This window comes from Guillardia theta (genome assembly GCF_000315625.1).
Source record: "Guillardia theta CCMP2712 unplaced genomic scaffold GUITHscaffold_69, whole genome shotgun sequence".
Lineage (NCBI taxonomy): Eukaryota > Cryptophyceae > Pyrenomonadales > Geminigeraceae > Guillardia > Guillardia theta.
The window spans coordinates 362,385-382,158 of record NW_005434605.1 but is presented as its reverse complement, the minus strand read 5'-3'; the positions used below and the strand labels follow the sequence as shown (position 1 = coordinate 382,158).

The 19,774-nt window shown below is 54.5% G+C and overlaps 8 protein-coding genes across 8 annotated transcripts in view; 4 read left to right on the top strand and 4 right to left on the bottom strand.

Moving 5' to 3' along the window:
• Positions 1-2,398, top strand: part of GUITHDRAFT_113748 (hypothetical protein) — a gene marked incomplete at both ends in the record, with an annotated part of 4,640 nt that extends 2,242 nt beyond the window's left edge. The window contains 9 exons of the mRNA XM_005827194.1: positions 61-156; positions 395-453; positions 699-790; positions 837-907; positions 949-1,011; positions 1,346-1,551; positions 1,595-1,674; positions 1,915-1,980; positions 2,234-2,398. Coding sequence (XP_005827251.1) covers positions 61-156; positions 395-453; positions 699-790; positions 837-907; positions 949-1,011; positions 1,346-1,551; positions 1,595-1,674; positions 1,915-1,980; positions 2,234-2,398 — 898 coding nt within the window. The remainder of the gene's footprint in view (positions 1-60; positions 157-394; positions 454-698; positions 791-836; positions 908-948; positions 1,012-1,345; positions 1,552-1,594; positions 1,675-1,914; positions 1,981-2,233) is intronic.
• Positions 2,399-3,163: 765 nt separating this feature from the next.
• GUITHDRAFT_154210 (hypothetical protein) lies at positions 3,164-4,156 on the top strand (the record flags this gene model as incomplete). Its single annotated transcript, XM_005827193.1, has 4 exons — positions 3,164-3,195; positions 3,403-3,720; positions 3,766-3,947; positions 3,992-4,156. Coding segments are annotated over exons 1-4 (622 nt in total), but the record flags the coding sequence as incomplete, so codon positions are not given.
• Positions 4,157-4,256: 100 nt separating this feature from the next.
• On the bottom strand, positions 4,257-5,535 carry GUITHDRAFT_142979 (hypothetical protein; the record flags this gene model as incomplete). The annotated part of the gene is made up of 3 exons (XM_005827192.1): positions 4,257-4,448; positions 4,568-4,622; positions 4,679-5,535. The coding sequence occupies 3 exons, from the start codon at positions 5,533-5,535 to the stop codon at positions 4,257-4,259; spliced, it is 1,104 nt and encodes a 367-aa protein (XP_005827249.1).
• A 3,021-nt stretch (positions 5,536-8,556) lies between these two features.
• GUITHDRAFT_154208 (hypothetical protein) lies at positions 8,557-10,543 on the top strand. Its single transcript, XM_005827191.1, has 4 exons — positions 8,557-8,573; positions 9,458-9,627; positions 9,683-9,860; positions 9,927-10,543. The coding sequence occupies exons 2-4, from the start codon at positions 9,559-9,561 to the stop codon at positions 10,142-10,144; spliced, it is 465 nt and encodes a 154-aa protein (XP_005827248.1). The 5' UTR covers positions 8,557-8,573; positions 9,458-9,558; the 3' UTR covers positions 10,145-10,543.
• An 81-nt stretch (positions 10,544-10,624) lies between these two features.
• GUITHDRAFT_88843 (pescadillo like protein) lies at positions 10,625-12,445 on the bottom strand (the record flags this gene model as incomplete). The annotated part of the gene is made up of 1 exon (XM_005827190.1): positions 10,625-12,445. The coding sequence occupies one exon, from the start codon at positions 12,443-12,445 to the stop codon at positions 10,694-10,696; it is 1,752 nt and encodes a 583-aa protein (XP_005827247.1). The 3' UTR covers positions 10,625-10,693.
• A 705-nt stretch (positions 12,446-13,150) lies between these two features.
• On the top strand, positions 13,151-14,212 carry GUITHDRAFT_113743 (hypothetical protein; the record flags this gene model as incomplete). Its single annotated transcript, XM_005827189.1, has 4 exons — positions 13,151-13,642; positions 13,704-13,883; positions 13,935-13,985; positions 14,045-14,212. The coding sequence occupies 4 exons, from the start codon at positions 13,151-13,153 to the stop codon at positions 14,210-14,212; spliced, it is 891 nt and encodes a 296-aa protein (XP_005827246.1).
• GUITHDRAFT_96430 (ferredoxin bilin reductase plastid precursor) lies at positions 14,189-15,902 on the bottom strand. Its single transcript, XM_005827188.1, has 6 exons — positions 15,406-15,902; positions 15,091-15,360; positions 14,965-15,036; positions 14,745-14,826; positions 14,605-14,681; positions 14,189-14,557 (listed from the first exon to the last, which is right to left on the bottom strand). The coding sequence occupies exons 1-6, from the start codon at positions 15,889-15,891 to the stop codon at positions 14,474-14,476; spliced, it is 1,071 nt and encodes a 356-aa protein (XP_005827245.1). The 5' UTR covers positions 15,892-15,902; the 3' UTR covers positions 14,189-14,473.
• Positions 15,903-16,740: 838 nt separating this feature from the next.
• GUITHDRAFT_142975 (hypothetical protein) lies at positions 16,741-19,401 on the bottom strand (the record flags this gene model as incomplete). The annotated part of the gene is made up of 18 exons (XM_005827187.1): positions 16,741-16,794; positions 16,841-16,910; positions 16,970-17,026; positions 17,077-17,151; positions 17,196-17,327; positions 17,377-17,473; positions 17,529-17,608; positions 17,662-17,714; positions 17,765-17,803; positions 17,850-17,897; positions 17,953-18,018; positions 18,075-18,144; positions 18,179-18,261; positions 18,317-18,436; positions 18,471-18,633; positions 18,687-18,757; positions 18,814-19,038; positions 19,087-19,401. The coding sequence occupies 18 exons, from the start codon at positions 19,399-19,401 to the stop codon at positions 16,741-16,743; spliced, it is 1,818 nt and encodes a 605-aa protein (XP_005827244.1).
• Between the last annotated feature and the right edge of the window lie 373 nt (positions 19,402-19,774).

Below are 19,774 nucleotides of genomic sequence, written 5' to 3'. Positions count from 1 at the left end.
CTCCTCCTCCTCCTCCTCCTCCTCCTCCTCCTCCTCCTCCTCCATCTCGCGTACATTCAGGGAATTCGACCTGGAGTCTCTGCGCGCGAGCTTGAGGGCTCTCGAAATTCACTTTCTCCGTCCTCACTCCTTCTGCTACCCAGTCTTCCTCTTCCGGTAGAGCTCAAATTGTCGCCTGCTCCTACTCCTCCTGCTCCTTCATTCCTGTTCTCTCCTGCTCAAACACTTGCCCGTTCCTCCACTGGCTTGCTGCCTCCTGTTTCCTGCTCCCGCCTCCATCTTGTTGTTCGTTTGTTCCGTGCTCCTTTCTGTGCCCCCTCTCCTTGGTTGCTCCTCCGCCTTCCTTGCCCTGCCTCTCTTACCCTCCCCCTCTTGTTTCTTAACGTGTCTGCAGCGAAGAATGGGATCAAGACTTGATTGCAATGATACAAACTTGGACTGCAGCGAATGTGGGTGAGTGACCAAGGGTGTTTGTGCTTCAGTAGATTTCCTGCTCACCTTATTTCCCTTCCTGCTCTCTCCGCTTCTTCCTCTTTCCGTCTACTTTTGCTCACAACTCTCCTTTCTCTTCACTTTCTTCCCCTCTGTCTCCCCACCTCCCTCACCCCCCCCACTCTGCTCCTTTCCTCTCCTCTGCCTCCTTCCGCTCCTCTCCTCGCCCTCTCTCTCCCGCTGCCTTCCTTCCTTCCTCTTCGCAGAGTTTCTCGTCGCCGACATGTCGTTCCCCGCAAACTTTAACCCGGGCGGGAGGACGAGCGTTCACTCCAAGCGATCTGCGTGGGGTTACCAGGTGCTGGCGTGCGAGGTGGAGGGATGCCGGTCACTCCCTGGAGCAGCACATGTCAAGGTTCTGGGTGCGAGGAGTCTTCGAGCATGCAGCTGTGCGAGAGCTGGAGATGTTCATGAGGTCCAGATGAGACGTGAAGGTCGAGAGCTGAGGAGGAGCAGGTTGGACACAGACTCGTTCTTTGCGACCCCGCTCCTCGATGTCTTCCAGGATGCCCAGGAGAGGTGAGAAGGGAAAACGCGAGGGGGGTAGGAGGGGGGCAGGAGATCAACGAGAGGGAGGAGGGAGGAGGGAGGAGGGAGGAGGGAGGAGGGAGGAGGGAAGCGGGAGGAGGGAGGAGGGAGTGAGCATTAGAGTTGAGAGTTGAGAGTGAGGCAACGAAGGGAGGGTGGAAATGGTAATGAGGAAGAGGTGGGAGGAGGAGGAGCTAGTATAGCGGGGGAGGGAAACATCTTCATTTCTGCTCTTCTTCTCTCCTCCTGCTCCTCCTCCTTCTCTTCCTCCTCCTCTTCTCTTCTCCTCCTAATCTCTCGTCCTTTCTTTCACTTTTTTGCGCAGGAACATCTCCTATGGGTACAGACAGGCAGGAAAGGACTGGACGGGCAAGACGAGAGGACTGTGGCGCTTTCACCTCCAGTACATGAAAGATACATCGTCCTCCTGCCTTGAAACAGGGCAGGGCCCAGGAGCAGGAGCAGGAGCAGGAGACAGCAAAGGTCTCCTCCTCCGTCTCCTTGGGTACCCGAACATCTCCGAGGACGCGGGTCGGCCACCCTCTGCTGCTGGGGTTCAGCTGAGCTCACGCAGACGTGGCGATGTTTTACACCAACTTCGAGCTGGTGAGCGTGAGGAGATTCGTGCAAGAGGACGTGTGGAGCTACGTCAAGGTGAGAGGAGGAGGAAGAGGAGGAGAAGGAGGAGGAGGAAGGGAGAAAGGAGGAGAGGGGGGGGACGTGAGATAGGAGAGGGACGAGGAGGGAGGGAGGATGGAGAAGAGGAGGTAGCAAGGAAGAAGGGGAGTTAGGGGAACTCGAGGGAGACGGGAAGGAGGGAGAAGATGTAGAGAGGAGGAGAGGGAGGAGGAGGGGGAGGGAGGGTGAGCATGTACATGATGGGAGGTACCGCAGGCCCTCGATGAGTCTCATGGAATTTATCTGAATGGCTGGGGCGACGCGCAGATCCGATGGATGCAGGTGAAGAAACAAACTCCCTCCCATCCTTCCTCCCCTCCCCTCCTTCCTCCTCTTCCCTTCTCTCATCTCATCTCTTCTCTTCTCTTCTCATCTCATCTCATCTCATCTCATCTCATCTCATCTCATCTCATCTCATCTCTCATCTCATCTCTCATCTCATCTCATCTCATCTCATCTCATCTTCTCTTTGTATTTTCTCTCTTGCTCGGCTGTCTCCTTTCTTCACTTCTCTTCCTCCCCTGACCTCCAGCAGATCGCCACTTTCCTTGAGCTCCGCCAAGTTCACAGGTTTTGTCACTTCGCCTACATCCACAGCGCGGCAGGAACCAAAGCCTTCGACTGCTGGCAAGAGGTGCATGCTGCTACTGCTGCAGCTGCTGCTGCTCCTCCTCCTCCTTCTGATAATCATCATCAATAACAACATGGGCATTCTTGCTCGCTCATTAGCTGTCAACAGCCATGGATAGGATACACTTGCCCTGAGGAGGAAGTTTGTGACTTGAGAGGAAGAGCTTCTTCGCGCTTGCTCGAGCAAGAGGACGCCCACATTCTCCTCGGTCCTCAAATCAGGTACCTACCCCTCCCTTCCTCTCTCAGTCCCCCCTCCTCTCTTCCCTTTTCTCCTTCTCCTCTCCTTTCCCTTCTCCCTAGCGTCTCTATCCTGTCCTACCTTGTACTGCTGCTCCCATGCCTCCCACCCCTCCCATTCCCCTTCCCCTTCCCAGCCTTCTCCCTCCTCCTGCATCTGAGCTGGAGTCAGCTTCCCGGCGCGTAGCTTGTCCGTCCTCGTGTATCTTCAGGGCAGGAAGGTTTTTGCCTCCTCTCCTTCCCTCCGAGCCAGCAGATTTCATGTGCTGCTGCTGGGCCCCAACAGGTGAGAAGGCAGGCAGAGGGAGAAGCAGGCAGCGTTTAGGATCGAGTTGAGGGAACGAGGAGGGGAGGGAGGGAGGGAGGGAGGGAGGGAGGGAGGGAGGGATGGATGGGGTGTAGGATAGATGCTCTGCGGTCAGCCTTCTCCTGCCCCCCTTCTCGCAGCGTTCTCTTGCTCCTTTCCCCGCGCTCGTTGTGCTCGTTCCCACAGAACTCTGCAGGGAGGTCCTAGTGCAGGAGGGGGAGATCGCATCAGAGGGGGAACGAGGTCGCCTCCTGCTCCATGCGAACCTTCTCAACAGCCATGAAGCAGCTCTGAACCCCATGCAAGTCAAAGCGATGCTGGTAACCTCACATTGTTCATCTCCTCCTTCTCCGCCCTTCGCTGAGTTGTCTCCCCTACCTGCTCTGCTCTGCTCTGCTCTGCTCTGCTCTGCTCTGCTCTGCTCTGCTCTGCTCTGCTCTGCTCTGCTCTGCTCTGCTCTGCTCTGCTCTGCTCTGCTCTGCTCTGCTCTGCTCTGCTCTGCTCTGCTCTGTTCTCACCAAGAGCAGGTGGAGATCTCTTTAGCCTTCCAAGACTTCGGTTCTCAGCAGCCCGGGGACCGGGAGGAGCGGCTCCTCCTCCTCCTCCCCTCAGCCTCCTTCTGTCGCTCGCAGTTTGAAGGCATGTGCGAAGACGAACCGAGGAGGACGACATGCCTGCAGGACGGAGGAGTCTGCGTATCGATCGCAGACGAGCGGGAGGAAGCGGCGAGGAGGGAGCAGGGAGCAGGAGAGGGGGAGGCAGCGTTCCTCGACAACGAGATGATGTGGAACAACATGATGGTGCTGTCGATGATTGCTGGGGAGTACACAAGTCGGCACCTCAAGGTGACGTCATGCTCTACATTCTTATCTTAACATCCTTCCTCTCAGACCAAGTCCCTTCCTCCTCAAGTGTCCTCCACTCTCGCGTCCTACAGCATCTTCAGCTTCTCTGCAGCCGCTCGCTCCTTCATCCTTCATCTCGTCGTCCTCGCCATCCTCCAGCAGCCAACAGCCTCACGTGTCCTCGACGAGTTTCTGTTCCTTCACCAGCTCGCCAAGCAGCCGCCAACGTACGTTGAGCACGCGATGTATAGGAGGATCTGACACGATGCAGGTGCGCTCCGAGCATGTTTGTGCCCGTCCTGGAGGAGGGAGGAGGAGGAGGGGGAGGAGGGGGAGGAAGGGGAGGAGGAGGAGGAGGGAAAAAAGGTCTGATGGCACCATCCCCAGCGTCTAGGAAGTTGCATGGTGGACCAACAATAGATGTCTCCACCAGCTCAAGCGTTAATCTCCTTTCTCCTCCTCACCTCCCACCACCACCACCACGACTTCTGCTCCTCCTCCTCTCCCTCATCATCTTTATCCCTGTTCCAATGCTCTCAGATCGAAGGACCAACTTCCATGTCTGGGGGGTTGGGCATGGAGGAGATGACAGGAGAGCTGCCGAGCTGGTTCTTGTTCCAGGCCTCGATGTCGAGGATGCCGTCAGGGTCCGTGTCTTTCCCCCATCTCCCCGTGCGACTGCCATGCTCGGACATGTAGGGGATGGAAGCGACCGAGTAGACGAACACCTGGAGGAGGAGCCCCGGATCAGCGTGACAGCCAGGGAAACAGCAGCAAGGAGAGGAGGGGAGGGGATGGGAGGGGATGAGGAGACGAGGAAGGGGAGGGAGAGCGATCGGAGCGATACCTCCCCGCTGTCCTTGAAGATCTTCATCTTCCTCAGCCCGGGCGCATACACGTGCCTACCGAGAGCCGGTAAGGAGGAGGGCAAAGGAAAAGAGGGAGGGAAGAGACTCACAGTGTGAAGGCCGGCCGGTCGGACCTGTTCTCGATGCGGTGGACGGCGATGTCGTCGTTGGCGTACGTGTTGGTCAGGCCGTCTTCGCTAAGCTTCACCTCGTGGATCACCCGCAGCTTCGAGCACCTCCCGATCGCCCCCGTCGGGTTCTTCATCTGCGTCTCGATGAACTTCTTGTCCAGTTTCGGCACGTTGTACTGGATCTCGTGCACCTCGCCCTCCACCAGCACCACCCAGCAGCTGCTGTCCTCGTGCCCATGGATCGCGCTCTTCGAGTGGGGCGGCCAGCACATGAGCAGGACGTCCATGTGCTCATTGGCAAACACCAGATTCCTCGTGTACTTGGTGGGGTCGGCAGGGTCCCAGTACACGTACCTCTCGTACTCCTCCTTCCTCGGGAACCACTTCGCCATCTCCCGCTTCACAACCTCGCAGTCGTGCGCGTTGTAGTTGCTCCCCTTGATGTTGGCCTTGAGGAACGTGAGGAGGGAGGAGAAAGTGTGCGTATCCGGCATCAGCGTCCCCGACACCGCGAACGAGGGGATCCCCCCCTCGATGCATGACTTCAGCGCCTCCGTCGCGTCGCGCTCGGGCCCGGCCTGGAACCTCTCGAGGTCGCTCTTGCTGAGGAACGTGAGCACGAAGCATACCTCTCCGCACTTGGGATGGCAGACCCGTACGTCGCTGATCCCCGACTCCATGTGGTAGAAGCAGTGGGCCAGCCTCTGCGCGATCCTCTCGAACTCCTGCGTCTTGTCCGGATGTGCCCGAAAGTTCAAGACATGCACAACCTCGCCCGTCCCCAGCGAGCAGAGCTTGCGCTTGTGCCCAGCACAGTGAACGACATCCACCTTCATGTCCTGCCACCGAATATTAACGCCGGGGTACTTCCCACGAGCTTGATATGTTGCGAGACCGTCATTGACGTGGCTTCAAGTTCATCACAACACGGAAATACAAGCATATGAACAACATTCATCTCTCCTACCACATACGGAAATGGGATACGAACAAAGTGCAAAAACACGGTTGCTGGTGATTCTGAACGATTTTGTTTCAATGAATAGAGCAAAGATACCACTCGTCTTGAATGCCAGTCCAGCAGCTCTGGAACAGTTTGGGGGCATCGTCTACGCTCTAAGACATCGACTGGGAAACCTCTAACCTGCTGCTGTGCCTCCGTGTATCACTAAATCTCCTTGGACTCAATCCTCGCCCCTCCATGGCACAGCATTCCGCTCTCCAGTCATGTGTGATCTTCCCCCCCTTGCATCTCTTCACCCTGATTCGAGCTTAAAAGTGCATACCACTACCTTGCATCGTTCGTAATCCGCTCACCATCACCTCTCGTCTCCTGATGAATCTACTGTTTCACCTCTTCACCTGTCCCCTTCATCTTCCACAATTGAATCTGGTTCAGCTCCCTATCCTGATCATCCTCCTCTCCCTCCTCCTCCTCCTCCCCCGCTCACCTCACTCCTCTCGTCTGAGTCCTGCATTGTGGCGGTCAGCAATTTAACAAGGGCAATGTAAATTTGTACCTTTATGCGCATGTTTAGATTTGTTTTAAGAAAACTTGTAGAAATTTTTAATCGCAATGGTAAGAATATTAAATTACTATATATAAATCTCTACCGAGACTCGATAATGAGAAGAAAACTATTATTATATTTGTACCATCATTCTTAGGAGTAATCTTCAAATTTTGTACTGGAACTGGCAATTAGCTTTACGGGCACCGTTGTCAGTGTCCCGGCCCGGGCCCGGAGTTTTTTCGGACCCCGCGGCCGGATGATCGGATGCTGATCATCGGCCGCGGCGGCCCACTCATTGCCGCGGCCACACGGCCCGGATACCGGGAGCCGTGTACAGTACCGCGGCGGCCCGCCACGCGACTCAGTCAGTGAGTCAGACGGTGCCACAGGGCCGTGCGTTCCGAGGCTCGCTGGGCGGCGGCCGGGCCATTCTGCCGGGACGGTTTTCAAGTTAACCAGTCAGGCCGTTTACCTTTGAGTCAGTCAAGACAGACTCACTTGAAGAATGCCGAGCCTGGTCACCGGGTGCCACGAGTCGTGACTAGCCGGGCCCGGCGACTGGGCCCGGCCCGGCCAGCCAGTGGCACTGAGCCTCGGAGAGTCTCAGCCGGGGCACGGTTTGAGACATAAATGTATCTGAGGGGGGCCATGCTTAAGTTCCCCACCCCACCCCCTCGTATCTGTTTGAGGTAGAAAGGCATTCATTCCGTCAGAATGGTCCATAAAATTTCAGATTTGAGGCTGCCTTTTACACGTGCAAAGAGTCCGATATCTATTTTTGATCAATAAGTTTCGAGATGGTTTCAAATCTTTCGTTGGGGCAGGCTCTGTCGGTAAAAAGGAGGCCAGGATTGTTCATTCAGCACCGGTAAGAAATGATAGCAAAGTGGGGGTGTAATTTGTCAATTCAAAGGGGTGGGGTGGGGTCAGCAATAGTACCCTACCAGACACCTCTGTATGTCCCCTATCAAGTACCGCTGACCACAATAACCCCTACCCCACATGGGTACCCTCCTTTCCAAGACACCCCCATGTGTCCCTCACTCGAAGGTCAAACCTCCCCTCCTCTACCTTGACCGATGACTGACTACCACCCTCTTCACTACCCCACCCCATTACAACGATGAGTAATCTGTTCCACCCCTACCTAGATAGGTATGACCTCCTTGCAAAAGCCTCGATCATCCCTTGGGACTACCCCACCTTCGAATGGATTATTATTACCCACCTCTCCCAGTCATATGTAGCCACTACCCCATCTATAGCCAACCGACTTCCACCCCAGTGGCTGAGTTGCAAAAGTACCCACCCTTTGGAAGGGACTGCCTTGGTTATTTCCTAGAATGTTACCCCTGTGAAAGTACCCTACCACCTGAAAGGTTCGAATAATTCTACCCCCTACCATCCTTTTCAACCCGGACCCCTCATGCCCCTACCCCCACCCCTAGATACAGAAGATCTTCTAGAGCGATCTCCTCTTCTTGGATCACCCCACCCATGGAACCTCGATTGGACAACCCACCCCTTTTTGTCTCCAATACTACCTATCTTTGGCAAACCAATTTGAAATTACCATAACCCCCTGACCCCCAATAATACCACCCTACCCTTCTAGTTTTGTTTGATGAATTTTATACCCAATGAATTCAGTCGTTACTACCCACCTTGAAATACATAATTCACAACTCCTTGTTTTAGTACCCCCGATTATATTGAGTCACTCACCCTCTACCCCTGTTAAAGTACCACCTCCGTTCACTACCCCTCACAAATAAGACAAATCGGGTTCCTCACCCACCACGAGTTTGTACCACCCCACCACCAACTTCTCCTCAAACCCACCCCCATGATTACTCCACCCCCTCTAACTAGTGTTGCACCCTGAATTTGCACTCCTAGGGTGCCCCACCCTAGACCTCAATGGACCCCTTCTCAGCACTAACCCCACATTTAGTCACGGCACCCCTTCTTCATGACCCCAACCTCTCCGAAAAAGGACAAAGGCATGATCCCGGATGGGTGCTGCAGACTGAGGAAATCCATCATTGTTGATCAATATAAATATCTCACTGTCCAGACCTCATTGGCTTGCTAGGGCCCTGATAACCCCCAAGATGTAATGTACCCCCTGTTCATGCTTCATCTTTTTTTCACCCCACCTGTCTGTTCACCTACCCTCTAATTGATTTTGCCACCCACCCCCATGTTGTAGACAACCCTCACCGCAATACTCCCAAATGCCACCCCTACCAAACTTTGGAAGGCGGAGTACCCTCCTCACCCCCTCGTGTACCACAAACCACCCCCACCCCTCTCATCCTCCACCATTCCGCCGCTCCTCCCCCCCCCGCCGACAGCAGGTTCAATGCCACCGCTCATCTGCCTCCTCCTCCTCCTCCTGTACATTGTACTGTTATATCGTTTCTTGTGGATCTCGACATTCTTGAATGTTGTGGTCTGTCAATCTGCACGATTTTCGAGAGCGCGCTCCTTGTACCATGTAGCGGATTGTACTTGAGCAGCTTAGTTTGCCGATTCGATCGACACCCTTCTAGCTGTGTTCGCATCGCTCCTCGCACTTTTGCAGCTTCTGAATTCATCTCAAGTCAAAAACCATTTTACTGCTGAAGGGATTGTGCGTTTCGACTGTAAACCCCTTCATGGCGACTTTGGGGTTCGCAAGGAACTACTTTGAAATTACCCACTCCTGATCTGCGTCGAAAGTAGCTTGTGGGATAGGCAAGCATGACATGCATAGTCTTTGCTTCCAAAATTGACTATGGTTGGGACCTCGAATGTTCTTTATGTCTTGTGGTTTGCTTCGCCAGCCAATTTTGTCTGTTGCGCGTTCCAGACCAACTTTGCCCATCCCTGCAGATGACTTTTTTAGTTTTGATCGGAGAGCAGAACAGCACACAGCCATTGATGCTTCGTACAACTGAAACGTTTTCCCGTGTTCGTTTGATTATTTATATCATCCTACGGATGATTGTCCGCTACATGTTGCCTCTTTGTGATGGGAATCCTTGTTAGCCCTGATCGTAGTTCGTTTTTTCTCTTTAAAGACGATTTTTTTCGATGTGGTTGGAGTGTTCTCCGGTCATTATTTACATGCTGCGCTCATTTGCTGAGCATGTTCAGTCCGTATGTTGTAATTTCCCTGCACTGAAAAAATCTCTGACCTTCCTTGTATCCACTTGAATGTGAATTTTGATTTGTGCATTGATTTGACAATTTTTTACAGATCAGAAATCTTGTAATCCTCGAGGACCCTGAATCTTGTTGCGGAAGCTTTTCCATTCATACCTTTCAGAACGCGGTATCCAGTAGAGCCAGTTAGGTGAAATGTCGCAGAATGCCGCAACCTTGCGTTTAATGAGTGATCTTCGTGAAATGCAAAAAGATGCGCCAGAGGTGAGTCGAGCATGTCACCATAAACCTCTGCGATTTTGTGATGTATGCTTTGTAGGGAGCAAGTGCGGCACCCCTTAGTGAAGAAAATATTTTTGTTTGGACAGCGACAATCTTTGGGCCAGCAGATACGCCTTGGGAAGGGGGAATATTCAGCTTGCGGATGACCTTCTGCGATCAGTATCCAGATAAGCCCCCGAAAGTTCGCTTTACAACAAAAGTTTTTCACCCTAACGGTAGGTTGTTTGTTCTGCATGTCCTTGTCTCCTGGCCTGGGCTTGAAACTAATTCGATTTTTGCAGTCTATCAAGATGGAACTTTGTGCCTGGACATCATTCAGAACAAATGGAGTCCTTCATACACAGTCAGCTCTGTATTAACCTCTATTCAGTCGCTCTTGACGGATCCGAATTGTGGAAGCCCAGCAAACCCAGAAGCTGCGGAGCTGTTTCTCCAGGACAGAAAAGCATACAATAAGAGGGTGAGAAGACTGACGGAAGAAAGCCTTGGAGGAGCTTAATCCCAGAAATTGTCTCTGTTTGCAATGATGTAGTGTAATTGGCGGCAAAGTTTCTCATTTGCTGACTTGCGAATATCTTCTATAACATGGCGGGCAACCTTACGAAGCTACGGAGGGCCATGCTTCATCTCCAGATGTATTGCATTGTTGAAGGGCTAGATGATTTTCCAAGTTGGCTCCAATCTTGTGGAATGGTGAATTACTTTAAATGCTTAGCCTCAAGTTATTGTCTTAGTTTATGTTCTCTCCAAGGCGCTATCACATTAAGATTGATCATACAGGATGACTGTAGTTTCCGCGTTCCATGATTTTTGTATTTCCCCATTCCGGCCGACAGAGATGAGTGTGTGCTCTTAGAGTATTTTCTTTTTGTGGAGTGTAAGTAAGGACCCAAATGGCAACTATTGTGTCAAACTTTACTTCTTCCACTTTATGAACAACACGATCGTCTTTGATGACATCTCTGGCTCGTGCATGGCAAGGCATGAAAACTCAAGTTTTCTAGAAACAATAACAGTCTGTCTGTAGGAGCGCGCATGTTGTCTCATCTTACTTCTTGTTCTCCAACCTCTGCACCCTCTGACGCTTCCTCTCCTTGGCGAACATAATCTTATCGTACAGCCGTCTGTCCTTCTTCGACATCATCATCCTAGCTCGCTCCTCTTCGATTTCTGCCTTAGTCTTCTTGGTCTTCGTCGACTTGGGCGCTGATATTGCTTCCTCCTTGCCTGACTCCTTTGCCAACTCGCTCTGATATTGCGCTTCAGCAGCGTCAACCTCCTCGTCCTCTTCCTCGTCCTCTTCTTCCTCGTCCTCATCCTTCATCTTGGCATCTGCCTCATCGCCTTCTGCAGGGTCCTGTGGCATGTCATCGAAAGCTCCAGCATGGTTCTTCGACTTCTCCTGCAGCGACAGGATGAACCTGCGCCGCTCCGGCAGGTATCCTTCCTCCTCATCATCCACGAAGGGCGAAAGATGCGGAGGAGGACAGACTCCGGGCCCGTACTCCTCCACAGGGAGAAGCAAGCCAGCGTTGCAGCTGTCTGCGACCCACTGAGGCTGGACGTACTCGCGGCTCAGGAACATGTGTCGCTGAGTGTCTCTGTCTACCACCTGGTGGGTGATGGACTCGTCGCTCTCAGGGAAGGGACTTCCGGGCCCCTCCCACCCCACAGCTCCTCCAAAGGACTTGATCATCAGCTCCAGGAGAGCTCGGGGGACTTCCCTTGACAAGAAGAACTTGAGCTTCTTGAAGAGGAGGGTCTCAGTCCCTTGCTCCTGTTCCTCCTCCTCGGCCTCCTCGTCCTCGAGGTCAGCATTGATGTCCTCCCCAACGTCCTCCTGCGACTTTGATTCGTTCTCGTTCTCAAGAATGTCCTGCATCTTCTCCTGCAGCGACTTGATCTTAGCCTGCTGCTGCTTCTTCTCCCCATTAGAAGCTTTCTTTTGTGCCGTGACAGTCTTGGCTGCATCAGGGGCTGCTGGAGTAGCCTCTGGGTCTTCCGAAGAGATCTGCTCAAGAAGAAAGGCATTGATGCCCAAGTTTGCGTCGCTTTTCTGCAAATCAACCTGGGGCGGATACTTGAGCCCGAGCGTGTTGTACAGGCGGAAATTGATGAAGTGAAGTTGGGTCTCGTAGAACTCAAGGAAGGTCATCATCACGCGGTAGTCGATGTCGGGGGGAACTTCCTGCACGAAGTTGTAAGGAACGAGCCACGTCACTGACTGCCCTTGCACTTCTGCTTGGAAGTAACATCCCTTGATGGACAAGAAGACCTTTCTCAGAGAATGTGACAGGGCGACGTAGTTGAAGAACTCGAGACAGAGACGCCTGCAGTTCAACGTTCGCTTGCTTTGAATCAAGTTTGTGCTTGGGAGATTGGAGAACAAGGTTGCCATTGACAGAGCGTCGTCCATGTCGCGCACAGCATCCGTGAAGGTAGGGAACCTCTCTTTCACAAGACGGTCGAGCAAGTAGAAGGGTTTGCGCTTATCCAGGTACTCGACCAGCACAAAATCTTTCTTCGACTTCGCCTTGATAATCTTCCTCTTGTGTGCCCTGATGTCTCTCAGCTTTGACAGCACAGGCTCGTGCAGAAGGAACAAGATGTCCTTGGTGGCGTAGTAAGTCTTGTCCTTGCCCTTGGCCTTCTTCTTGGGATCTCTGGGGTAGACCCCCTTGAGGATGCAGAGGCGCCGGAAGTCTCCCAGCGTCACCTGCAGCTTCTTGATCGCCTGGTTCCTCGTCACGTAGCTCGCTGCCTCCCCCGTCTTCCCCTTCTTCTTCGGCGCTCGCGCCATGATCGCACGTGCGGTACCTCCAGGCAGGTGTGGTACGGGGATGAGGGCCTCAGGTGTGTCCAGGGGGTACAGGGGATGGAAAATCTTGGGTCATGCCCTTGAGGGTACTCTATTACCCCTTTTTTTCATATGAAAAGTAGGGGTCATATTGATAGAGCAGGGGTACTTGAATAGTTTCGCTCTCTTATAGGGGGTGGTGAGCCAGAAGGGTACTAGGTCATGTAGGGGTCCTTTTTCAGTGATGAAGGGGGGTGAGTGCTTATCCCTCCAACAGTAGAACATTGAGGGGGTAGTACCTCCTAGGCCTTTTTCCTTATCTTTCTAGGACCTATCTACGACCTCAGTTCATAGTCTGCGTAGGGAACTCTGCCTAGGGGGCGCCTTTGGAGCTGATGGCCAGAGGGAAAAGTGTTTTTGATTTATAATTATTTAAAATAGTTTTACACAGATTCTCAGTACAAATCTGTAGGAGGATTAGTGAAAATAGTTTTAGAATCCTGCAGGAGAGTTTTAAGTTTCGGGGGCTCGTGGGCCCTAGTAGGCTAGTCGACTGAGCAGGATTGGATAGGCGAGCACTGAACAAGCTAGTGGAGGAGCGGGAGAAGGAGCAAGAGCAAGAGAGAGGAGGACGCGAAGAAGGTCAAGACTTCTCTCGAGCATCCCGTTGGTGGCATCGAGCACTTGTTCTCAGCAGAGTCAGGCAACATGATGCTCGATCTGTTCGCCGACGGAGAGATGAAGATAGCCTTCGACACAATGCACAACGAGGAGGAAAAAGACATACAGATATGCGGCATCTCCTTCAGAGTGCAGCAGTTCAAGGGCTCCATGGAGATCCAGGAGAAGGGGATGATGATCGGCTCGACGATCTGGAACTCGTCCGTGGTGCTCTCGCAATACCTCCAGGCTGGAGCGCCAGGAGCTTCTCATGAGTTTGGACCTGAGGGCCTGAGAGGAAGGAGCGTGATAGAGCTGGGGTCCGGATGCGCGGGCCTTGTGGGGTTGACGATGGCGGCACTCGGGTGCGAGCGGGTCGTCCTGACGGACAAGGAGGAGGTGCTCCCGATGTTGAGGCAGAACGTGGAGATCTTCCTGGAGGCTGCGCGGCAACAAGGGCAGTCGATCCTCCCCGAGGGATGCGCTGCTCTGACGGGAAAGGTAGAAGTCCTCGAGGTCGACTGGAGTGATGTTGACAAGGTACGAGCAAGCTTCTCCTGCGTGTTGTGCGAGTTCTGACTGACGCTCCCAATCGTCTCAGTTGAGTCAGCTCGCTGGCGGGGAGGGGTATGACATCGTGTGCGGAGCTGACATCACCTACGGCACCTCCATCCATGCTGCCTTGCTCGACTCCATGTGCGCGGTGGCCGCCCCGGACTCGAAGATCATCATGGCGGAGGACCTGCGGTCCCCGGAGGCGCACAGGGCGTTCAGGTCGCGGGTGAGGAGGACTGAAGACAGAGCTGGCAGCGCCTCTGACTTGCTCGAGTAGTTCGGTGCCCTTGGACTCTTCTCTGTTCGCATTGTCGGACCACCGAAGCAGGTGATGATGTGGCAGAGACGGCTGCGCGAGGAGGCAACAACCTGACCTTGCCGCTACAGCTCTCACAGACCAACGTGCTGACGCTCTACTGGCAAAGCCAGGCAGAGGCGATTGCAAGGAGGAAGCAGCTGGCAAATGGTCGGGGTTGGATGCAGCTCGAGCAGGAGAAAGAGAAGCTCAAAGAGGCTGCTGCTCCGACCAAGAAGAAGAATCCCGCAATTCAATGACGTTTGCGGCTTCGTGCCATTGTTCACTCACACACACATTCTTGTGCTCCCTGATGGCCAACCTTCAATGGAGAGCTTCAGAGCTTTCACTGCTCTTTTTGACCTTTTTGACCTTTTTCTCGGGATACATTTTGATTTCGTCGAATCCCTTTTTGTTTTTTCGGATTCTGGTGAAGCCAGAGGTCTCATCTGATGTTACAAACTTCAACTGATGCTAATAAACGCATCTTCCGCTGATACGGCCGCTCTTCCTTGAGGCGTTCAGAGGGGCGTGGGCTGGAAGTTGAGGGGGTCCGAGCATGGGAGCAACTCCCCTGTCTTGTACTCGCCGCTCTCCATCTTCTCCTGCGGAGGACATGAGAGACACGATAAGATCCAATGGTCGCCATCACCTCCAGGTCGAAGAGGAAGCCATGGATGTAGCGCTCGGTCCATTCAGGTCCATACATGCGAGTGAACATTCCTCGTGCTGCGGGGGAGGGGAGCGAGCGGCGTCAGGGAGCATGAGCACGAGACAACATGACGTGGCTACCTGGATCCTTCTCTGCTCTGTACTGCAGGTATGAGAGCTGGCGCTCGCGAATGCGAGCTAGATGATCAGGATCGGTCACTGGCTGCAGCAACCGTTAGGGTGAGAAAAGATCATCATGCTGAAGAGCCTCGCAGAGCAATCATACATGACGACACAAACAAAACATGTGAGCAAAATGATACACCACGACACATCAGAAACAGGCAGAATCATCGTCAACCTTTGCAGCCTCGACAAAGTCGAGATACTTGTTGATATAATCCTTGAAGGCTTCAAACACATATGTCTCTACCTGCAACATCTATGCATCAGCCTCTCCTCCCTACGCTGCCAGTCAAGGCCACACCTGCTTGTCTTCTTGCGGTCTTGTCCACAAGAAAACGGGGGAGAAGTACTGCTTCGCCTCCTCAGGGAAGTCTCCCCCCCATGGCAAGTTCTTCACGTGCTTCTGATACATGTCCATGCATGGCTCGGCGTACTTCTTCTTGTACTCCTCAGTTTGAAACAGCGGCTGCATGTCGATGGCGATGAGGTGACCGCCGGGAAGGGTCACCAGATCTAGTCCGAGGAAGGGCAAGTCGTAGTTCATGTGCGGGAAGAACACAAGGTTCAGCACCTGAGGGAACTATCAAGAGTATGTGCATCACAGAAAGAGCAGGACCTGAAGGGAAGCTCCTCCATTGACGTGCGCGGCTCGGATCTGCCTCATCTTTTTAGTCTGGTATCCGTAACTTTGCGTCCAGGCCAGGCTCTCTCTCTTCCCCTTGCCGACCATGGCTTCTTTCCTTAGATATCCGTCGGGGATCGGGTAGGAGACAAGGTCGTCTCCCAGTCTTTCCTTGATGGTCTTGGCCGCCCATTCCCAGAACGGCTTGTAGATGTCGCTGACTGCCTCGCTCCTCTCGCTCGTGTCCTCCATGTGTCGTCCGGAATCGCGAGATCCCACTGCCCTGGCCTCGTCAGCCATGCGAAGGCTTCGCAGGCGAGGGGAGACCGTCGGTGCAGAGGAAGAAGCCGAACGGTGAAGGCAAGTGCGGAGGAGAGGAGAAGAGGAGGAGGAGAGGCCATGGCGCACGGGAGTCCCGAGCTGAAAGGCATGGGCGGCGCCGAAGAGCGCGACGAAAGAGAGGATCGCGCGAGCCACCATTGTTACACCTTAGAGTGGACGAGGGGGGTGGGGTGAGCTTGTGGCTAAAGGAGGGGTCATCACTCGATTGGGAAGTGGGTGGAGGGATAAGGGTGGGTAATCAATAGTAATTGAAGGGGTACTGATGTCGCGTGTAGAAACAGGGTATGAGGGGTACCAACAGATGAGTTCTGGGGGTAGTGGATGAGAGCAGGGGGTGGATCGGGTGATGTGGTTAATAGGGGTGGGTACTCCATAGGAACTCGAGGCTAAATGAAGGGGTAGGGTAGTGCTGAGTGATTGACCGGGTATGCAGCGGCTGCGCGGTCGAGGGAAGGGGATGGAGGTGGAGGGGATAGAGGACGCGGAGATGCAGCTTGATCCGGAGATGAGCATGCAGGACGTGGACACGGGCGACAAGGTGAGACAAAGTGATTTAAGAGTTGTAGGGAGAGAGAATGCCACCTGTCCTCCTCTCCTCTCCTTCATGCTGTGACGTGCTCTTGTTTTCCCATCGAAATTCTCAGCATCAAGTTGATGTTAATTGATTGCAAACATGATCTTTTCTATAGTGTAGCTTGTTCTGTGCGATTGGTATGTGGTTTGCTCAGCATGATGGCATGCTGTCCTGTCTGCCCTGTGACGAATGTTGCATAGGTGGACATCGACACTAACTTCTTCAATTCCTTCGGAGACCTTTTTGACGACTCCATTCTTTCAAGTTAGTGGGTGAAACCTTTTCACAAATTGTCGTGTCTTTGCGATGACGTCAAGCAACCTTTCTGCTTCTGGGAGAACCAGCCAGCTCACTTGAAATGGGATGAGCTGGCTTTTGAGATAGGATGGGTCTAGAGGTTGGCGTGCTGCTGTTCAGGCTTGTCTCCGGTAGACAGGAGCACACTCTCTCCAGTTGGTAGTGTTGCACTGCAGGGGACCATGAGCAAGAGGAAGCAGGTGCATTCAGGCAAACCTCCTGGTCGGTACAGCACCACTCTCCTACCCCCCTCTCCACAAGGGTGCAGTCGTCGAAGAGGACGTTCCTGGCAACTCTAGCGTCAAGCTGAGGAGAAACCACTATGGCGGCTCCTCCTGGCTTCACCTGTACCGGAACGGGATGGCGCATCCTCTGCCGTCCACCGTGTATCGCTCCATCGACCTGCACACGACTGTTGAGAAATGGCAAGACGGGGCAGGGAGGAGGCGCACCTTTCGGAGCGAAAGGCGCCGCAGTCCACGTCCAGCGGCCTCCCCCTCCTGCCTGTCTCCTGCTCCCTTCTCTTCCTGCCGGCTGCGCGTGAGAGCTGAGAGAAAGGGGGAGGTGGGACCTGAGGTAGACGTTGTAGCGGTAGTAGGCATGCAGGTCGTAGTGCTCCAGGTCGGGGATGACCCGGCGCGAGTACACCTCCTCCCCTCTCGCAACATCCACCTCCAGGTCAAGAGCGAGCGCAAACTTGAACCTGCCGGCGGCGTCAGCGGGGGAGGGGAAGAACCTGCGCTGCTGCTCACCACAAGTCGGGAGGTACCCCGGTGCTGCCTTGCATCTGCTCAGGGCGGTAGGGAGCCATGTCAGGGTCGTTGAGCTGGCCTAAGAAGATCGTCCCGCCTGCGGGACCCGTTGAGATATCGTCCTCTCCTTCATCCCTCTGCTCTCTGCCCACCTGGTTTGGTGACGCGCACCAGCTCGCGCGCCACCTCGCAGGCTTGGATCGCGTGCTCCGCGTACGTGAGGACGCCGAAACTGCGACAGGGGCAGAGAGTTACGGGCAGCCGCTCGCCAGCAAGGGGCGGCACCTCAGGCTGTGATCGAAAGTCTCCCTGCGGATGAAGGAGAGATTCTGCGCTGGCTGCTCAAGGGGATCAGCACCTGTCGGGGGTTTGCCACAACTCAGCTCACAGCCACACAAAAATGCCCCGGGACGCGACTACGCGCTATCTGCGCGTCTGGCGTCAGCCAACATCACGCAGGGGGGGAGGATCACATTGATCAAAGCGCCAGCAATGTCGACTCCAGCCACGTAGGACCCGTACTGCATCAAGGTCACGCCAGGTCACGAGGAGCTGGGAACAGGAGACTGCCCGCACCTGGCGAGCAATAGATTCAAGAAAAGCTCCTGCTGCACATCCAGCTTCGAAGACCCTGTCTCCCCTCTGATCGCTTTGCTCAGAAGGAGCGGAAGTAGGAGGAGGAGGAGGAGGTGGGACACCTTGTATCCCAAGTTCCCAACGTGCATACGTACGATCTGATCCCAATCGTGGCTGGAGAGGATCAATCTCCTGAGGAGGGGGAGGAGGAATGGAGTGACGACACCTGCTGGTTCGGCCGTAGAAGGAGTAGAAATGCAGCGGTCGAGTAGTTCCCCTCAGTCTTGTCACTAGTCCGTCATACATCTCCTGCAGACAAAGCAACCCTTGAGACCTTGAACAAGGTCCCCTCCTCCTGCTCTACCTGCACCTCAACCTGGCGTCTCGTCAACGATATGATGTCCGGGCAAGCGAAACTGCCAGCCAGCAGCTCGATGTATTGCTTGTCGATTGGCTCGTTCCTTTCTCCCCGCGCGGCCTCCGACTGGAACGTCTCATCAGCGCAATCCCGAGGCAACCTCTCTTCCACGTGCCAGCAGGTTTGAGTCCTCGTAGAACTTCTTTGGTTCGATCTGGATGTTTTCCGGCTGGAACGCGAAGACAACTTGAAGGATCATGTCGACCACCGTGAAAGAATCTCCTTGCTTCGCTCGATCGTTGAAGAGAACTCCTACGTGAAACCTGCGCGCGGGTCGTCATCGCCAAAGGCCCCGCAGACTTGCGTCCTCCGAGACCTGGTGAACAATCCCTGCTGCGTGCGGAAGGCGGAGGTAGAGACGAAGCTCCCGTCCTCTGAGAGAGGAGACTAGCAAGCAGACAGGGGCATCAGAACCCCCAGAAAGAGCCAACCCCCCCTCTTACCTGGCATCCTCCCACCAGCACCATGGAGGCGGGTGAGTGTTTCCCTACTACTTTTTTGCTCTCGGACACAACGATGGGACAGGCAAGGAACGGCTCGGGGTGCCCTGCGCTTGCGCCCACCTTCCGATGCTCTGGAGCACTTCCATAGACCTTAAGGATGTACGGGACGTCACCTGGCAGCGTCACGTTCATCATCACCAGCCCTTGCCAACTCCAAATTTCTCTCTGCACGGGGAAGGTCAAGCAACTGCAGCATGCTCGGGGTACCTTCACCTGCCTGTCCTCCCTCGAGAAGTCTGTCCCACACCCTGACTCCCGGCTACACGTCACACGCATGCTCCCCGTTTCCGGCAGCACTTCATAAGAAACCCCCGCTGCAAGCCTCCACCCTCCAAGCCAGCGGGCCTTGCCGGTCACCTCGTGCCCCCTCATGAGGGATCCTTGCGCTCCCAGCGTCTCCAGCCTCTCGTAGTCGCGGGACAGGATCACAGCGTTTCCCCTCCTCTGGTCGCTCGCCCAGCAGGTCATGCCGGCGAACCCGGGGAGCAACGTGGATGCAAGGAGAAGCTTCCCGATCTTTCCTCCCATCCTCCCTCTGCCTCTATCTCAGGATATCAGCGTCTCGCTTCCTCCCTCTCTCCCTCCCTCCCTCCCTCCTCCTCTTCCTTTCTCCCTCTCTCCCTCTTCTTCCTCCCTCCCTCCTCTCCCTCTCTCGCCGCGCACAGGCCTGCCCTGGCAGTTCCCCGACAGGGGAAGTGTACTCATTCTTTTACTCAACTATCCAACTTTCAGTTAACTTACTGAGATTGTCGGGCAATGCCGGCGGTCGCTAGGACGGTGCTTGTGGCATGCCTGCTGACCTGGGGGGGAGGAGAGGGAGGAGCCGAACGAAACGAGGCCATGCACACAGCGCGTCCTGATCCCGATCCCGACCCTCGCCTCCTGGCGGCGTACAAGGAGC